We start from the raw sequence: 15,232 nt of genomic DNA on the forward strand, positions 1-15,232 counted from the left end.
TTGCTCATCACACCCCATAAAATCGGAGAGGGGTGAAAGCCCTCGCTGGGATTTACGGAGAGCTGCCCTGGTGCTGCCCCCGCTGCGCCCCAGCCCCGGCATTAAAATAAATGGGGCGCAGAAAATAGGCGTTCGGATCCCGTTAGTGGCAAAACACTGATTTACTCAAGCGAAGAAACTCGGTCAGGGCTCGGTGCTGGCGGCTCCGGGCCGTGTTTGCTGGACTTCCCCGGCAATCGCTTCGTCAAAGAACACAGTAAACAGGTTTTTCCTACTCGGGGAGAAGAAAAGAATAAAAAAATCCTTGAAACATTTGGCAGCAAAGGGTTCACTTTCGTGTGTAAGATGACATTTCCCCCCCCGCCCCCCCCCAGTTAAACCACAGGAAAGGGGAGCGGGATTAAACAGCCTCTGCTGGAGGGAAGCCTGGTGGCGGCGGCGCAGCGTGGTGGGGAGCAGCACGGATAACGATAACGGTGAAGTTCATAACGGGGATGCTCCCGGTTGGGGCTGTGTCGTCTGAGGGCTGATCGCTGCCCCTTTGCTGGGGACAGGGAAAGCCCCGTCCCCCACACAGCCCGGCACGGCTTTGGCTGCTTCCCCCGTCCGTCCGGCCCCACACCCCCCCTACCAACACCGCAGCGAGATTTTGGTGCCAGCCAGGGCTCCCAGGGCCAAACTTGGAACAACAAAATGCGATCCAGAGGTTGGTTTGGCTCCACCTTGGCTGTAAGGATGGGCTCAGGCTTTTGCTTTAAAACCACGGCCCACGTGTAGCCGGACCGTGCCCAAAGTCCGGGCAGCGACTGCTCACCAGCACCCAAACCTGCAGCTCCCAAGGATGCGCTCCGGCATCTAATGTCAGGCCCAGCAGAAGTGTCTTCCCATCTTTTGTTGGAAATCATTGTAGGAAAGTTAATTTCAGCCTGAAGAGGAAAAAGAATTAAAAAATAAACTAAGCAAACAAACTAGAGAAATAGTGTTGAGACCAGATTGAGCCTTTGGAGCTTGTTTCCCTGCGTGGATCCCGCCGGGCAGCGACGCCCCAAAACCAGACGCTTCGAATCCGATGCTCCCACGCCTGGGCCGCGTCTGCTCAGAACCATAGAACCGTCCGGGTCGGAAGGGACCCCCAAGGTCTTTGAGTCCAACCACCAACCCAACACTGCCAAAGCCACCGCTGGACCGCGTCCCTCGGCACCACGTCTGCCCGTCTGTTAAACACCCCCGGGGATGGCGACTCCACCACTGCCCTCGGCAGCCTCTTCCAAGGCTTGACAACCCACTCGGTGAAGAAATTTTTCCTAATATCCATCCGAAACGTCCCTACCCTGGTTCACACACCCACCAGCCGCTCTGATTATTTTTGTCCCCTGTCCCCCGGCAGCGCCCCGACCCGGCACCTCCCTGCAAACCCTCTGCCGGGGCAGCCGGGCCTCCCGTACGCCGCTTCTGGGGATTTTATCACCTCTCGTTCCGCTGCAGAAAGGAAATTCTCCCACTGCTTTGCCTCACTTATCCCTCCCGGGCTGTTATTACTCCTACTTACACAATTCAGAATATTATTCCCTCCTGTCACCTTAATTTCTAATAATTAGTATTTGGTGTAATGCTACAGCAGAAGTCAGCTCTTAATGAATATTATAATAAGCACTAAATTATAATTTACTGCTGAAGAAATCCATTTTGAAACGCGGACCATTTATAAGAAAATGAGGGGGAGCGCATTTTAAGCCATTTACTCAAATCGAGATCCTAAAATGACCATAAACCCTGGGGACGTTTGCTGGCCTGGGACACGTCCCCGACCATGGCCGGGGCTGGGTGCGCGGTGGTGGCAGTGACGTGACCCACCGCGGTGGGACGGGGACAGCACATCCCCGGGGAACAAGCAGTTACGCGACTTCAATATTTTATTTACTCCCTGACAAAAGGCCGGGGTCTTAATCCACCCAGCGTGAGTGTTTGTGCACAACACGTGTTTGAGCATTAACGAGTCCTCGATGTCCCCGTTCACGCACCCGAGCCCCCCCGGTCCCGCTTACTGAGCGGTTTTCCGTCCTTTCCTTCCCGGTTGCAGCGGGTTCGGCCCCGTTGCTATGGCACTGGGGCACATCTGGGCATGTTTTTCTGAGCTTACCGCACAAATCACTTCTCCCGTGGCACGAAGCAACGCGGCACCGTCCGTCCCCGCTCAGGCTCGGCCGGTGGGGATCGAACCCAAAGCAGGGTTCGTCTCTTTGGTCACTAATGTGGTGTTGGAGCGCCAGAAACAAGTCAGGAAACTCAACTAGGGGGGGAAAAAAAAGGAGGAAAAAAAAGTTTAAAGTCATCTTCAGCGGCTGCCTTGAGCTGGCGATGGGGGTCGTCCCCCCGCGCCCCTCGCAGTGCCAAGCCCTGGCCATTTCTGCCCTGCTTTTGGGAGAGCCGCAGCCCTCCATCCTCATCACCACCCCGGAGGGGGTCCTTCCCGTCACGAAAATGCGGAGACTGGGCTTTTTAGGGATAAACACCCCCAGGTGAGACAAAGCTGCGTGGCTTATAACATTCAAGCAAAACCCCGCTCTGTTTTAAACGGGGCTGCACCTAGAAGACGGTGACCACTATCTCCTTCCTTACAAGGAACGGGGCCACAAAGTGCTTTTTGCTCAGTGCTTGCAAAATAAATAGCAGGTTTTTTGTCTTGGTGCGGTTTGCTGGGAAACACTCATCATCACCTCGGTGCGCGGTGGGCTGCTGCTGCTTCAAGCAGGACGGGAAGATGAAGCCATAACGTGCCAGCGTGGAGCACGGCCACGCCACGTTATCATCCGGCAGCTGTTGGGGGAGAGGCGAGGATGGGCTCAGACGGGACATTTTTGTGCCGGGATGAAGTTTCCCATCAGACGACAACAACCAGCTCAGGGCACGATGGGGGCTCCTGCTCTCTTCGGGGCGGGAGCAACGGGAGGCCAGGGATTTCCCAAGCTACGCCCACGCTTGGAGACTCCACCAAAGCAGAGAAAATGGCAAAGCCCACCTAGAAACAACATGGGTCATCCGGCAAAACTGAGTGTTCACCCCTCAGCGCCTCCCCTCCCGACAACACAACAGCAAACAGCCCCGCTCCACTGGAAAAACACGCCTCAGGATACAAAAACATCCAAGTTTCTCCTTTTTCCATTTCCTTCTACTCTCTGGGCACAGCTGAGGACCTGGACCCGCCTGGGAGACCTGGACAGGTTTTGGTGTCCCCATTTCTGTCCCCCGCCTGCAAAGCCAAACGAACCGGCTCATGGGAAGGCGAAGCTGCGCCTGGTTTGTTTAACCAAAGGGAACCCGTACTGAACCCCCCCGCGATGGGCTGTTTGAGGGGACACCAGCATTCGGGGGGGACTCGGTTCCTCCCGGGCAGCCCATCGGGGTGCTCAGGAATGGGCCGTGAAGGCGTCGGGAGAACAAAGCCCAGGGCACCTTCGTGAACAGACAGGGCCCCGGAGCCAGTTCACGGCTCGTACCTCGGGTCCTTTTGCATTCGGGCTCGGAGCGCGCGAGCCATTTCTATACCCCCGAACTAAGGGGTGTGTTCAGCGTTAGCGGTTATTGGGCCCATTATGTGTCTGTTTGGGCAGAACATTAATGACAGGTGATGAGATATCACCTTCACCTTTCCCCCCCCATTTTTTTGGTATTATAAGAAGAAGAAGAGCGCGGTGCCTCCGTGTGCCTTGCCTGGAGGAAGGTCCTCGGAGCCCCGCGGGACCAGCCCTGCCCAGCGGCACCAGACGAGCCCGGGCTTTGCTGTGGTTTCGGCAGCCGCGCAGAGCTGGCTCTAGCCCAGCCCAACCCCTCCTTTTCAAAGGAAATTGCATGTTTCTTCGGAAGCAAATGCAATTAAGGCAAGACACCGTCACAGGTCACGTTACAGCCGGAGGCTGCGATGGCTGGCGATGTGGTGCCGCAGCACGACGGGTCCCGAGCCTCCTCGCCCAGGGCCAAGCCCGGCAGGCAAGGACAGGGAGGAGGGGAGGTGGAAGCCCCATAAGCCCCTCTCTGCTGCCGTAAAAGCACGGCGAGGGCTGGAACAGCAGAGAGCAGGCGAGAGCCAGCAGCAAGCACCACGTCAGGAACCGCACTTACGCCACGTGTCATTTCTGTGGACTTTATTGTCATTTTCTCTTCAGTTCTAGAGTACAAAAGCATGCAAAAAAATAGCATCTCTATTCATGGTACATATTTACAGTGTAACGGCCACGTGCCGTTACAGAACTGAGTGCATATACATCATGCTTGAGTTATAGCAGAGCACATATTTAACATCAAGTGTAACATGAGACTTCAATAACAACAGAACAGGCCTATAAACCAGAAACAGCAGCAGAATTACGGCACAGAGGATCCAAATTATATCCCCCAAAGTTGCGATTTATTTTTGTCTTGAATTTACACTATTTTTTTTTTTTTTTTTTTTTTTTTGGGAACACTTTGACTGATGGCTTGTGGTTACTGACCGAGGGCCTGGCCATCCGCTGGCAGCGACTGCGCGCGGCCATGGCTTCCCTCCAGGGAAGGGAAGGTGCCCGGCAGTGACCAGCTTTGAGCTCCTTTCCTTCCCTGGTCCCACGGGAGGCTGCATTCAGAGCGACAGGGTCGCGGGATAATCCAGGATAATCCAGGTTGGGAGGGCCGGAAAAGAAACCCCCTTCGCTGCTTTGCTCAGCAAACACCACTGTCACTGTGCCCCGGTAAAGCGGAGAAGTTTGGTACCCAAATGAAGTTAGAGATACACAAAACCTCACCATCTGCCTGCCGATCGGCAGTATTCCTGCCGGACAGCCGGCTTTCTCACGCTCGCAGCAGGACCCCCAGCACTCAGCACACTCCTCCTTCCTCTGGAAAAGTTTTCACGTTTATCGAGATCCCTGCGGGCAAAAGGAGCCTTTCCTGCCATCCCCGTCCGACACGGGCGAGATCACCCGTCCTGAAGAAGGACCATCTTTTATTGTAGCAGAACAACCACCTGAGCGGCCAGCTGAGCACTGAAGGCGTGGGCTCCGCGCCTGGATGTCACCCATGAAGGCATCCAAGACCGTAAATGAGCTTTTTGCCAGGCACAGCCAGGCTGCCCAGAGATACCAACCCTCGCTGCCTTTGCTGTGAGCCTCTCGCGTGAGCTGCGCCGTCAAAGGATAACTTGTGATCCCACAACAGCCGCTCACACCCCCGACCCTGCTGTTGGGGGTACGAAAGCCCAAAGCAGCAGCTACGGGACGTCGCTCGCTGCAGCCGGGGGGGATGAGGGGCTCAGCACGAGCGAGGGCAGCCGGGAGCCTTAGAGAGAGCCGGGGCCTGTGGCTGGTGGGATGAAGCTCCTGGTTTTCTTGGGCAAGATGCAAGAGGAAAAGCACCAAGAGGAGAGAGCAAACAAGCTCTCCCAGCCACACACCGCGGAAACAGAGAAGAAACCCCCTTCAGCGCTGCTGACGGCTTCAGGAGAAGGAGCTGTGCTGGAGGAACATGAAATTCCTCCCACCAGCCTCCCCCTGCGAGTCTGGCAATAAATAAGGGAATTAAAGCCCATCCTGGGAGTTGTTTCACTGGGCTGCAAGTCGTTTTGCGAGGAGCAGCTATGCCGTCCCCCGGCCAGGCTCCCTTCGGCTGCGTCCGTACACGGAATCGGGTTCCCCAGGACCAACCCCGACGCTGCCTGGCCACCGGCTGCTTCCACCTTCCCCCTTTTATTCCCCGGGAATATTTTCCAGGGCAGCATTTGTCAACCCACGCTCCCTAGCACCCCCAAACAAGGCAGCTGGGGTTAGCAACGCCACGCTGCGAGGAGCTGGGGGCGTATTTAGCCTCAGCAGGTTTTGCACCATTTTCCTGGCTTTGGGAGCCCGATTCCGGCACGGAGCAGGGGAGGTGAAGCCCTGCCGAAGGGGACAGGCACGCACAGAACCGGGCACGGCGGCAGGAGCGTGCTGGGCTGGCCAGAGACCCCGTACTCATCGGGTGTCCCCCATGGCGTATGGCAGGGGATGCGCAAGGAGAAGACACCTAGAACTGCCCCATTTTCCATCCCAGCCCCACGGCCTCTCTCTGCAGTGGGGCAGGGCAGCAGCCTGAGCTGGGGCCCAAAGCGGGCTCCAGCCCCTGGCCCTGCAAACCCACAACCCAACCGCGCCGCTCCCTCGGCACAAATCGCCAGGGACACTTTCTGCTCCGAAACGCAAAGATTTCTCTAACCTGCAAGATGCAAAAAGGGAAGCGCCATCCAGACAGGAGGTGTTGTCCCCAGACAGGACACGAACAAGATACATAACTGCTGCCATCGCGACAGACCTGACTTATCCACCCTCAAAATGATGATAAAGAAAACATGTCAAAGACATTTGTGGCACTTGATCTTTCCGAAAGCCCAGTCTGTTGCTGTGCAGCTTGTTTCTTGTCTCTCAAGGCACTGAAAAAACAATAACAAAAAAAATAATCCCAGCCCAGTCACCCTTAGTGCTGCAGGAGATTTAGCTTCTCTTGGGGGCGGGGGCTCCCGGTGATGGCCACACCACGGCTGCCCACGCTCCCGTTCCTCACCCAGACCTCGCTGGGAACCACCACCCGACGCAGAGCCCCTGCACCGGCACAGCTGGGGAAGGGCTTTGTAAGTGCCGGGGGTGGCTCTCCACGCATCCATTCGCGGGCTTTGATCCATCATTAAAGGTTGAAAACCTCATTATTTATTTGCAAGTGTGCCATTCCTAGTGACGCCTTCCCGCCCAAAGGGTTAAACACATTCCCTGCAGTATTCCTTTGTGCCAGTCAGGAGAGACTGAACCAGGATTTCTACTTAGCATCACTTAGGTATTAATTGAGCAAGACAGAGCGAAATTTACCTCCTGGAGATCAAAAAGATGTGTGATTTCCCCAGAAGAGAAGTTTCCTTCAAGGTCTCTCAATCTGAGCCCGTTCCCAAGCTGGAAAAGCCAAGCAAAGCTGACCAGAGCCCACCACGGATCAGGCGGTGGGGAAAGAGGAGCCCTCCCGGGATGCAGAGCCCTGCGAGCGCAGTTCAGAGCATCCCAGTATCTCTCTTCAGAGGATGCTGGTGCCCCAGGAATAGCACAGACAAGCGAGGATTCGGAGAGGAAGAATACAAAGCAATAGAAAAGCATCGGAGCACAGCGACGCCAGCTCTTCTCGCTGCTCGGAGGAGCCCTGCCGTGCCAAACCCCATCCCCGCGTTCAGGGAGAGAAGCGAGACAAGTGTTTACCCATCCAGCTAAAGAGAGAGACTTTCTTGAAGGGATAAAAGGGCTGCCTTGCCAAAGATGTTCATTTTGAAATAAATACTATCTCCTTCATCTCCTCCTTTCTTCAGAGCAGAACCAGCGTTGCTCCGAGCTGCCCTAACGTGCACATAAAGACAAGCAAGGATTTCGTTTCAGCTACATGAGAAGTAGAGCATATTTTTGCAGGAGTCCTACCAAGCCTTCGCATAAATCTGAGTGTTCCTCTTGCTGTGAGTGCACCTTTTTCATTTCATTTCATGCACGTTTTCAGGCTGCTGTCTGCAACGCAACACAGATGGTTTCTGGAGGTGTAAAGGAGAGACCCACAAGGCTGGCAGATTTGCTGGGGAAACAGGGTACCCCCAAAGCTCAGCTGTGCAACGCTGGTTGCTCCCTGGACCTATGGGAACATCTCCAGAAGGTTTTCTTTCAGCAGAAAGGGCGATTTTTTCAAAGTAGATTTTGGGATAATTATAACACACACCCATTTCTCCCATTCCCTTCCAAAACTGAAGCGACACTCCAGCTATCACTAAAGGAACATGACATAGAGCTAATTCGTAAATGATCATTTGTTTGGTCGCATTAATTGAGGCTGAGAGCAGCTTCCCTGCAGCCTTGCCCCGCTAGCTCCCAAGCCCTTGGGCATTACCAGAATAACCCAAACAACCGCCTGGATTAGCAAAGCATCTCTCCATCCCTGAATTACTCTTACCACATGTGAAAAATACAATAAATAACCCCACGTCTGAAGCCTTAAAGCTCTTTGAGCACCACCCAAGTATTGCTTAGAGCTCAGAAGCGCCATGGGGATAGGGATTACCAGTACTCCTTTTGCTCCCCATGGGTAAGGTGGCTTTCCGAGATGCGTCCTTGTCCCGAGACCATCCCTCTGTGCAGGCCAGGGGCTCACCTGGCACCAGAGCCGTCCTGCCCGCTGCCAGCAGCCCGGCCCTGCCGCAGCAGAGCTCCACTACGGCCAGCCCCAGGGACACCAGAGCCCATTTTTCCACAAGCCAGCGGGCAGTTAGTTTGCTCCGTTTCCCTGGGGCTGCTCAGCTTGGCCCCCGGTGCGCCGCAGGACCCGGTGGCACCCCAGCGCTTTGTCCCCAGCCCAGACCTGTTTGCATCCAGAGACTGTCCCCTCCACAGGCAGAAGTTGCTCCTGGCCGGTCCCTCCTCCCGTGTTCGCAGAGCCCCCTCCGCGCCCTCAGCCTCGCCAAGTCCCCAACTCCATTTCACTCCCTTTCACCGGGTGCCTCAGTCTTCATTACAAGGCAGCAGGGTCCGAGCACATGCTGGAGCACATCGGCCCACGGGATGTATGGTGGTGGGCGGCCGAAGCTGCAGCACAGGCCCTCGGAGGGTGCTGAGCACACAGCTGGTGCAGGCAGACGCGCGGATGCGGGCAGCATTCACCACCTGGATGCGAGCGATGCAGAGCGCAGGCCCAGAGCAGGAACCTTTACAGGGTACAATCCCTTTGCCCGCTTTAAAAATTAAAAAATACATCAGCTGCAATACTACTTCCCATTTTGCCAATATTTACAGGCGAGATACGGGGCAGAGCCCAAGCTGGCGACTGCTTCTGGGCGTCACACCAAGGTGGCTGAAGACCAACATGGGAAGCGGCAGACTGGAGATGGGGAGCAGAAGGCACGGGCAGCAAAGCCCAGTCAAGGAAAACGTTGGGAAGCACCAAACCAGAGTGCAGCAAACAGAACAGGAACACCAGTAACTACCAACAATCCTCATACACATATCCCCTCGCACTACAAATTAGGGAACAAAGTCCCAAGCCCTCAAGATTAACCTAAAAAAAGACAGTAAGATGATTATGTAGGAACCAAATTTAATCGTGTCCTTTATTTAAGGACTATAAAATAAGAATCCAATCCCATTGGCTTCCCAGGGGGGTGTTCAGACCCCATAAAGCTCAAGAGAAAATATTGACACGTATTTTGACAGATTGATATCACTGGTCTTTACTCTCTGAATGCAAGAGTAAAATTCCTGATTAAACACAGTCCATATAGTCAACAGCTACTGAAATAGCTGCATTTGCCCTTTTAAGTGCAATCCCTCACCTGTTGTCAAACGGCAGAGATGAAGCTTCTAATACTGAGTTTAGAAGCAATCTATGGATAAAATAGCAGCATCAGCACATGCATAAGAATTACAGTCTTAAAGTAAAATGAAAAATGAAAGCCTTAAAAAAACCCAACAGATCAAGTTTTGATCTCATTTGTGTTCTGTAGCTTTCCTCAGTCTAGAAACACTCCACCAACAACTTCCATCTTGAGGAGTTCTCCCAGTTTGGGTCATTTATCAGGAAATTAAAGTTTAAAAGCATCAGGTACATAGTTTTAAAGGAACTAAGAAATGAGTGGGAAAGGAAATGACGCTTAAATAAAATAAACCCCAAACCTGCCACTTCTTTTCACCTTTGAGAGGCAGGTCCGTGCGCACGGGACGGGCTGCAGTCCCAGCTCTTCGGGAAGAGCAGACTTGGTGCACTAAAGCCTTTCCATGTAACACCAGATCCCAGCGCTCCAGATCTCCACGACGTTCAAAGGCTCATCGCACCTCACAGAGAATATCGCGTAGTTCTATTTTACAACGCTGCCCTGACTAAAGCCATCGACGCTGGCAGGATTTACGCTGTGCAAAACTGGGGGATAAGAAGAGAAGGGAAAAAGAAAGGCAGGCATAGAGAGTGACAGCGCTCACTCCAAAAGGAAGGTCTCACCCTCATTTAACCGATTTCCATAGAAATTTTGATGCCAACTCCAATGGGAGCAGGATGTGTCCTGGTAGACAGAAGTGCTTTTCCTGTGCATTAAATAAAACAGGTCCCCTCTGACAAAAGACCTGGCTCTGATGTAAATTCTGCCCCCCCCGGCCCCCGATGCTTGAAATAGAGAATGCAAAAAAGCAAGGAAAAGGTCTCCGGGGCGAACGACCCATGAGACAACGTTCGGTTTGCTGCGTTACAAATAAAACCACATTCATCGGCCAAGACACCCAACTACAAAGCCCACACGTGAAGCACAAGTGGAGAGCAAGGCACACACGGAGGAGCGCACGGACACCTCGCACGAGGAACGCAGCCGCCCACGAGGCCGAGCCAGCCCCCGGACTCGCTCTTCTCTTATTGCTGCTCTGTTCCTCCTTTCTCATTTTCTGGGTTGGTCTGTTTTGGGGTTCTGGTGTTTGGGGGTTGTTTTTTTTTTTTTTTTTTCTTCACTTTGCGGGCCCCAGACTTGGCGATGAGGGCAGATGTGTGCTAGACAACACCACGATGGGTACAACAGCAGCGGCACGTGAGCGACCAGCCTGCGACAGCCAGGCAGCTTCAGGACGTAGCTTCGTCTTCACACACGTCAGGCAGCTCCGGGTCCCTGCCTCCTTCTCTGCTCCCTTGTTTTCTACGGGAATGGCAAGGAAATAAAGAGATTATAGGCACATAGCAATGCAACAAATGAAGCAGGGGGTGTTTCTTTCCAACGGGCGGCACAGGTCACAACAACGTCAATATTAAGGGAGCATAGCAAAGAACCAGCCTGTTGTGCTGGTACCACACACACAGCTCCGCCGCAGCCCAGCCGATGCGCTGCAGTGCTGCACAGCTTGTGCCTGTACACTTGCTTGGTCCCCGTGCCCCGAGGACTGAGCTTTGCGCTTCCCCAGGGCCCTTCTCCCGCCTGCAGCACCACGAGGAGGTATCTGGTTCTTGGAGGAAGTCTTGCAGACCATCAGCAGTGTTTCCAAATTATCTGGTTTCTATCTGGGGAGTTCTGGTTTGCTTTTCTTTAATCTGATTTTTTTTTTTAAAAAGATCAGAGTGATGGCTTGATACCATAACTGCTTCTCCAAAGCTCTGCCATAAATTTGAATGCTTCTACCAGAACCCAGTTTTCCCTACGCTGCAGCTGTCTGATTTCAGTTTCTGTGAGTTTGGTCCCCAAAAATCACTCAGCACAAGAGAGCAGCAGTCCCTAAAACACAGCCAAAGTAATTTACTTGCACTGTACGTACCCCACGATAACTTCGAGCCTGTTCCCCCACTTTTAATTTTCAGTGCCTCCCTACGTAGAAGGCTTGAGCTTTGCTGTGGTGGGATGGGACAGGACATCTACCTCTGCCAGCAGGGAGCCAGCATGCGCTTGGGCGTTGGGAAAGACACTGGAAGTACACATAGGATTGTGCCAATTTTTGAAAGAAACCAGAAAAGATCAAAATCATGTTCCCTTTTCTCTCTGCTTCAGCAAAGCCCTCAATAAACCTGACCTTGAACCCGGAGCATGGACCATTTCCTTGGGGGGGGGGGGGGGAAGCTGAGGAACAGCCCCATCTTCAGTGCCTGTCATCACCCTCTCCAAATGATTTATCACGCCATGCAGGAGCAGAGGCTCCTCTCCCCGGCACAGCGCAGCTCCCTGGCGTGTCCTGCCGAGCCTGCTCCATGCCCTGGCTGCGCTCCATGCTCCCCGAGCAGCCTCTGCCTCTCCGAACGGGAGAGGTGCAACACAGCGCGGGCTGACCTGCCAGCCGGGCACGGTGCTATCGGCTACACCCGGGTTACACGTACGGCAGCTGAGATCAAGGCACCAGCACTCTGCACGGGAGCCAGGGCTCGTGCTGCGAGGCCTGAGGCTGGACGTGAATCTCCATTAAATAACTCTTTTGAAGAAATAAGACTGTGTTTCTGCTACGTTTTTTAAACCCCAGGCAAGCGAAGCCTGACCTGCACAGTTACCCAAGAGACCATGTCGCTGTTAACAGCGGCGTCTGCAGGAAGCTCACAGCCATTGAGTATTTACACCGTGTTCCATGCCCAGCAAGGAGCAAACCTCACAGCACTTCCCTCCGACACACAGGCAGCACGGGACAGGGATGGAGCGGGACAACCTACGAAGAGCTGAGTGACAGCACATACACACACTCACTCCTGGGAAGTGCTTAATTCCTTCACTGAGCCCCCATTTAATACCAATAACCTGCCCTTGTCTAGTCTGGTGGCGTCCCCTTCCTCTGCTGCGGACACAGGCAAACCAGCCGTGTCCAGGCTGTGCACTTGCTCCTGAAATACATCCTGAAAGACAAAGGGCCGTTCCTGACGAGGAAGTTCTCTATGAAAAATGTAGCAGCAGGCAGCGGCACCAGCTGCCACTGACAGCACCACGTCAGTCCCCATCCTCCTCCGCCTGCCTTCTCCTGACTATTTTTGGAGAATCTCTGCAAGTCCTTCCTCACTGGGAGCACAGGCTCCGGCTCATCCAGGCTCTGGCTCATCCGTTCGTCTTGGTGCAGTAAACCAGGCCAGCCAGAGTCTCCAGAGCCATGGCGCTGCTCCCAAAGGGATTTAGAGGCGTGTGGTTATTCCCAGCCTCTCACCCCAGACCAGATCTCCCAGGCGGGGGTGGAGGCTGAGTCCTGCCCAAGCACGAGCTCCTGGGACTTCACAGCGAGAGGTCTGTAAGCAGTTTGTCACGGTTTGCATTGAATGTTATTTTGTAATTTAACAGAATTAATTGGACCGTTTCCTAGAAGGGTCTGTGCAACTGGTCAGACAAACCACAGTTTTAATGAAGTCCTGGCTGAACTGGGGTGGTCGGTCACACAGAGGAGATGATTTTGGTCATCCCAGAGCCCTCCCAGCACGGCATCAGAGGCAGAGGCGCAGAGGAACGGTGGAGCAGCCGGACCAGAGAAGGCTCTGGCTCTATTTCCTTTGCATAACCACTAAGTATTAAACCTGAGCCCAAATTCCAAAGTCCAGCCTCAGCCTTTCCCAAATTCTGTTGTTCTTCCTCTGCAAACGTAGGGCTACGCAGCTGTTCCTGCTAAAACCCAACTGGCTTTTTTCAACCCTTTCCCTCCCCCCAAAAAAGGCTGAAATGCCAAAGAACCACAGATAATAATAATTTTAAAAGTATAAACAAACATTAGTGTCACACACACAGAATTACTACAGCAAAACTGCTCCTACAGGAGGAAGGATGGAGCCAAATGCTCTCACTACCACACAAATCACGCAGGCTGAGGAGAGGACACGCATTTACACAGCGCCCAGGGGAAACACAAACACTGAATTACCTTAAAGACGGATGCAAGTATACAGATGTGTTTAAGAGGAGCCTGTCCCTGAGAGCAAAACAATGAGACAAAGGAAGAAAGTGATCATGACGATGATGGCAGCAGGCGAAGGAGCTTGTATTTCTGTACCCAACAAGCAGAGTGAAATGGAGGATGGAACAGCAGTCACGTTCACTTGCAGCTGGAAGGGCAGACGCCGCCGGGCACTGGTAGCACTGGTACAAACCCACTCCAGCCCCCGCTCCTGCTGATGTGCAGCTGGGCTTTCCTGGGCCATGTCACTTGGCACCTCTGGGGGTTTTGTGTCCCATCAGGGTCATGGCATCACCACCGCGAGCAATGGGGCGTGCAGCGGCTGTGCAAGCATGGGCAGAGCCACACGAGCACGGGGCCATCAATGGAGGGTCCAGCTGAGGGTGGGTCTTTGCCAGGGGAAAATCCTGCACCAGCCAGTGCCTGGGTCCTTAGGCGGACTGTGAGGATACCTACCTGCACCGTGGGACACGGCTCTTCCCACGAGACACACAGTTCTCTCTTTGCAGTGAAAATTGGTGTGGCTTTTGGCAGAGGCCAAGGGGGCAACTTCATTGTAGACGCCCGGCAAATTAAAACCCAGTCCGCAGGCATTCGCTTGTCAAAGATGATGCTGTAAACCCAGCTGCCCCACGGGGATCCCTGCAGCCTGATTTTGAGCAGCCCTACTGCACTGGGCCCTGGACTTTCTCAGCACAAAGCCCCTAGAGGCTCTGCTGCTTTGGGAGAAGCTGTTTCTGCTTGGAGACCTGGGTCAGCCACTTTTTCACCTCCCTCTCCCTCCTGCCTCGCTCGTGCCTAGCTGACATGGACAGTATGGCCCTAAGGGCAGTGACGGCTCTTTCGCTCTCTTTTTGGGAAGGCTGGGAGCAGGGCAGGCTTCCTATCTACAGACTGATCCCCCATACAGGAGCTGACAACCGCATCTCATCGATAGTAATAGCAGCCATAATGGGAAAGTAAATTGGGTCTGTCAAAACACAGCAATTAATTTGATAGGTAGTAGTTGCAATAAATGAGAGTAATAAAACGTGGTGAAACCAGTGCTGACTCAATTAGGAGAAATCTGGAGCAGGCAGAAATAGTGTAGCAAACTCTGCTAACAAACCCAGAACTTATCTGGGAACGCTAAACAGCTAGATTTAAAAATTACTCTGCAACTGGAAAAATTAGAAACGATCAGTTGCGTCTGCAGCCACGAACCTGGCCGTGGTCTGCAGGATCTGCAAGGCTCCGTGAATCCCGGCATCTTCTGGGAGCTCCTGCATGAAAGGCAGGATCCGGTGCTGCCCGGACACGGGGTGACGTGACAGCCAGCAGTGCTCGCACGGCTTCTAGGTGTGCAGACCGTTGCAAAACAAGAACTGCTAAATGGGGGAATCTTCATTTTAGTTCCCTTTATCTGGTGAATGCTCCTGCCATTTTAATAGCTGCCTTTTAAACTTTTCAATGCTACTAAATAAAGCAATAACTAATGCCCAGGAGAGGATTTGCATCTTCCTGGTCTAAGGAGTGCTAAAGAAGCCCTTTCTCCTCCCAGTACTAATTTAAGAACTATTTCAAATCACTGGTGTCTTAATGGTGTCCTCCAAAGGAACAAAGGCTGCGGCAAACACGAAAGACCTCCTGCTGTCGCAAAGACTTCTGCATGAAGCATTTCCAAGAACAGAGCCCAGCACACTGTGTACAGGTAATGCAGGCAGACAGTAAAAAAAAAAACCAAACCACACTACATGATTTATACTTTCCCCCTCTCCCAGTCCCAAAGAGTGAGCTGTTAAACTGGCTCCTTTCTCGTCCTGTTTTTCAGATCCATTTTAAGGACCATCAATTAGGCA

General features: G+C 53.3%; 1 protein-coding gene across 6 annotated transcripts in view; it reads right to left on the reverse strand.

Annotated features, from left to right (window-relative positions):
• Nucleotides 1–4,133: 4,133 nt before the first annotated feature.
• The window catches only part of CAMKK1 (calcium/calmodulin dependent protein kinase kinase 1), a 107,213-nt gene continuing 96,114 nt past the window's right edge, over nt 4,134–15,232 (reverse strand). For all 6 annotated transcript variants that reach the window (XM_063340939.1, XM_063340938.1, XM_063340942.1 and 3 more), the window contains one exon: nt 4,134–10,690. In XM_063340939.1, coding sequence (XP_063197009.1) covers nt 10,618–10,690 — 73 coding nt within the window. In that variant the 3' untranslated portion in view covers nt 4,134–10,617. The remainder of the gene's footprint in view (nt 10,691–15,232) is intronic.

This window comes from Chroicocephalus ridibundus, chromosome 7, assembly GCF_963924245.1.
Source record: "Chroicocephalus ridibundus chromosome 7, bChrRid1.1, whole genome shotgun sequence".
Classification (NCBI taxonomy): domain Eukaryota; kingdom Metazoa; phylum Chordata; class Aves; order Charadriiformes; family Laridae; genus Chroicocephalus; species Chroicocephalus ridibundus.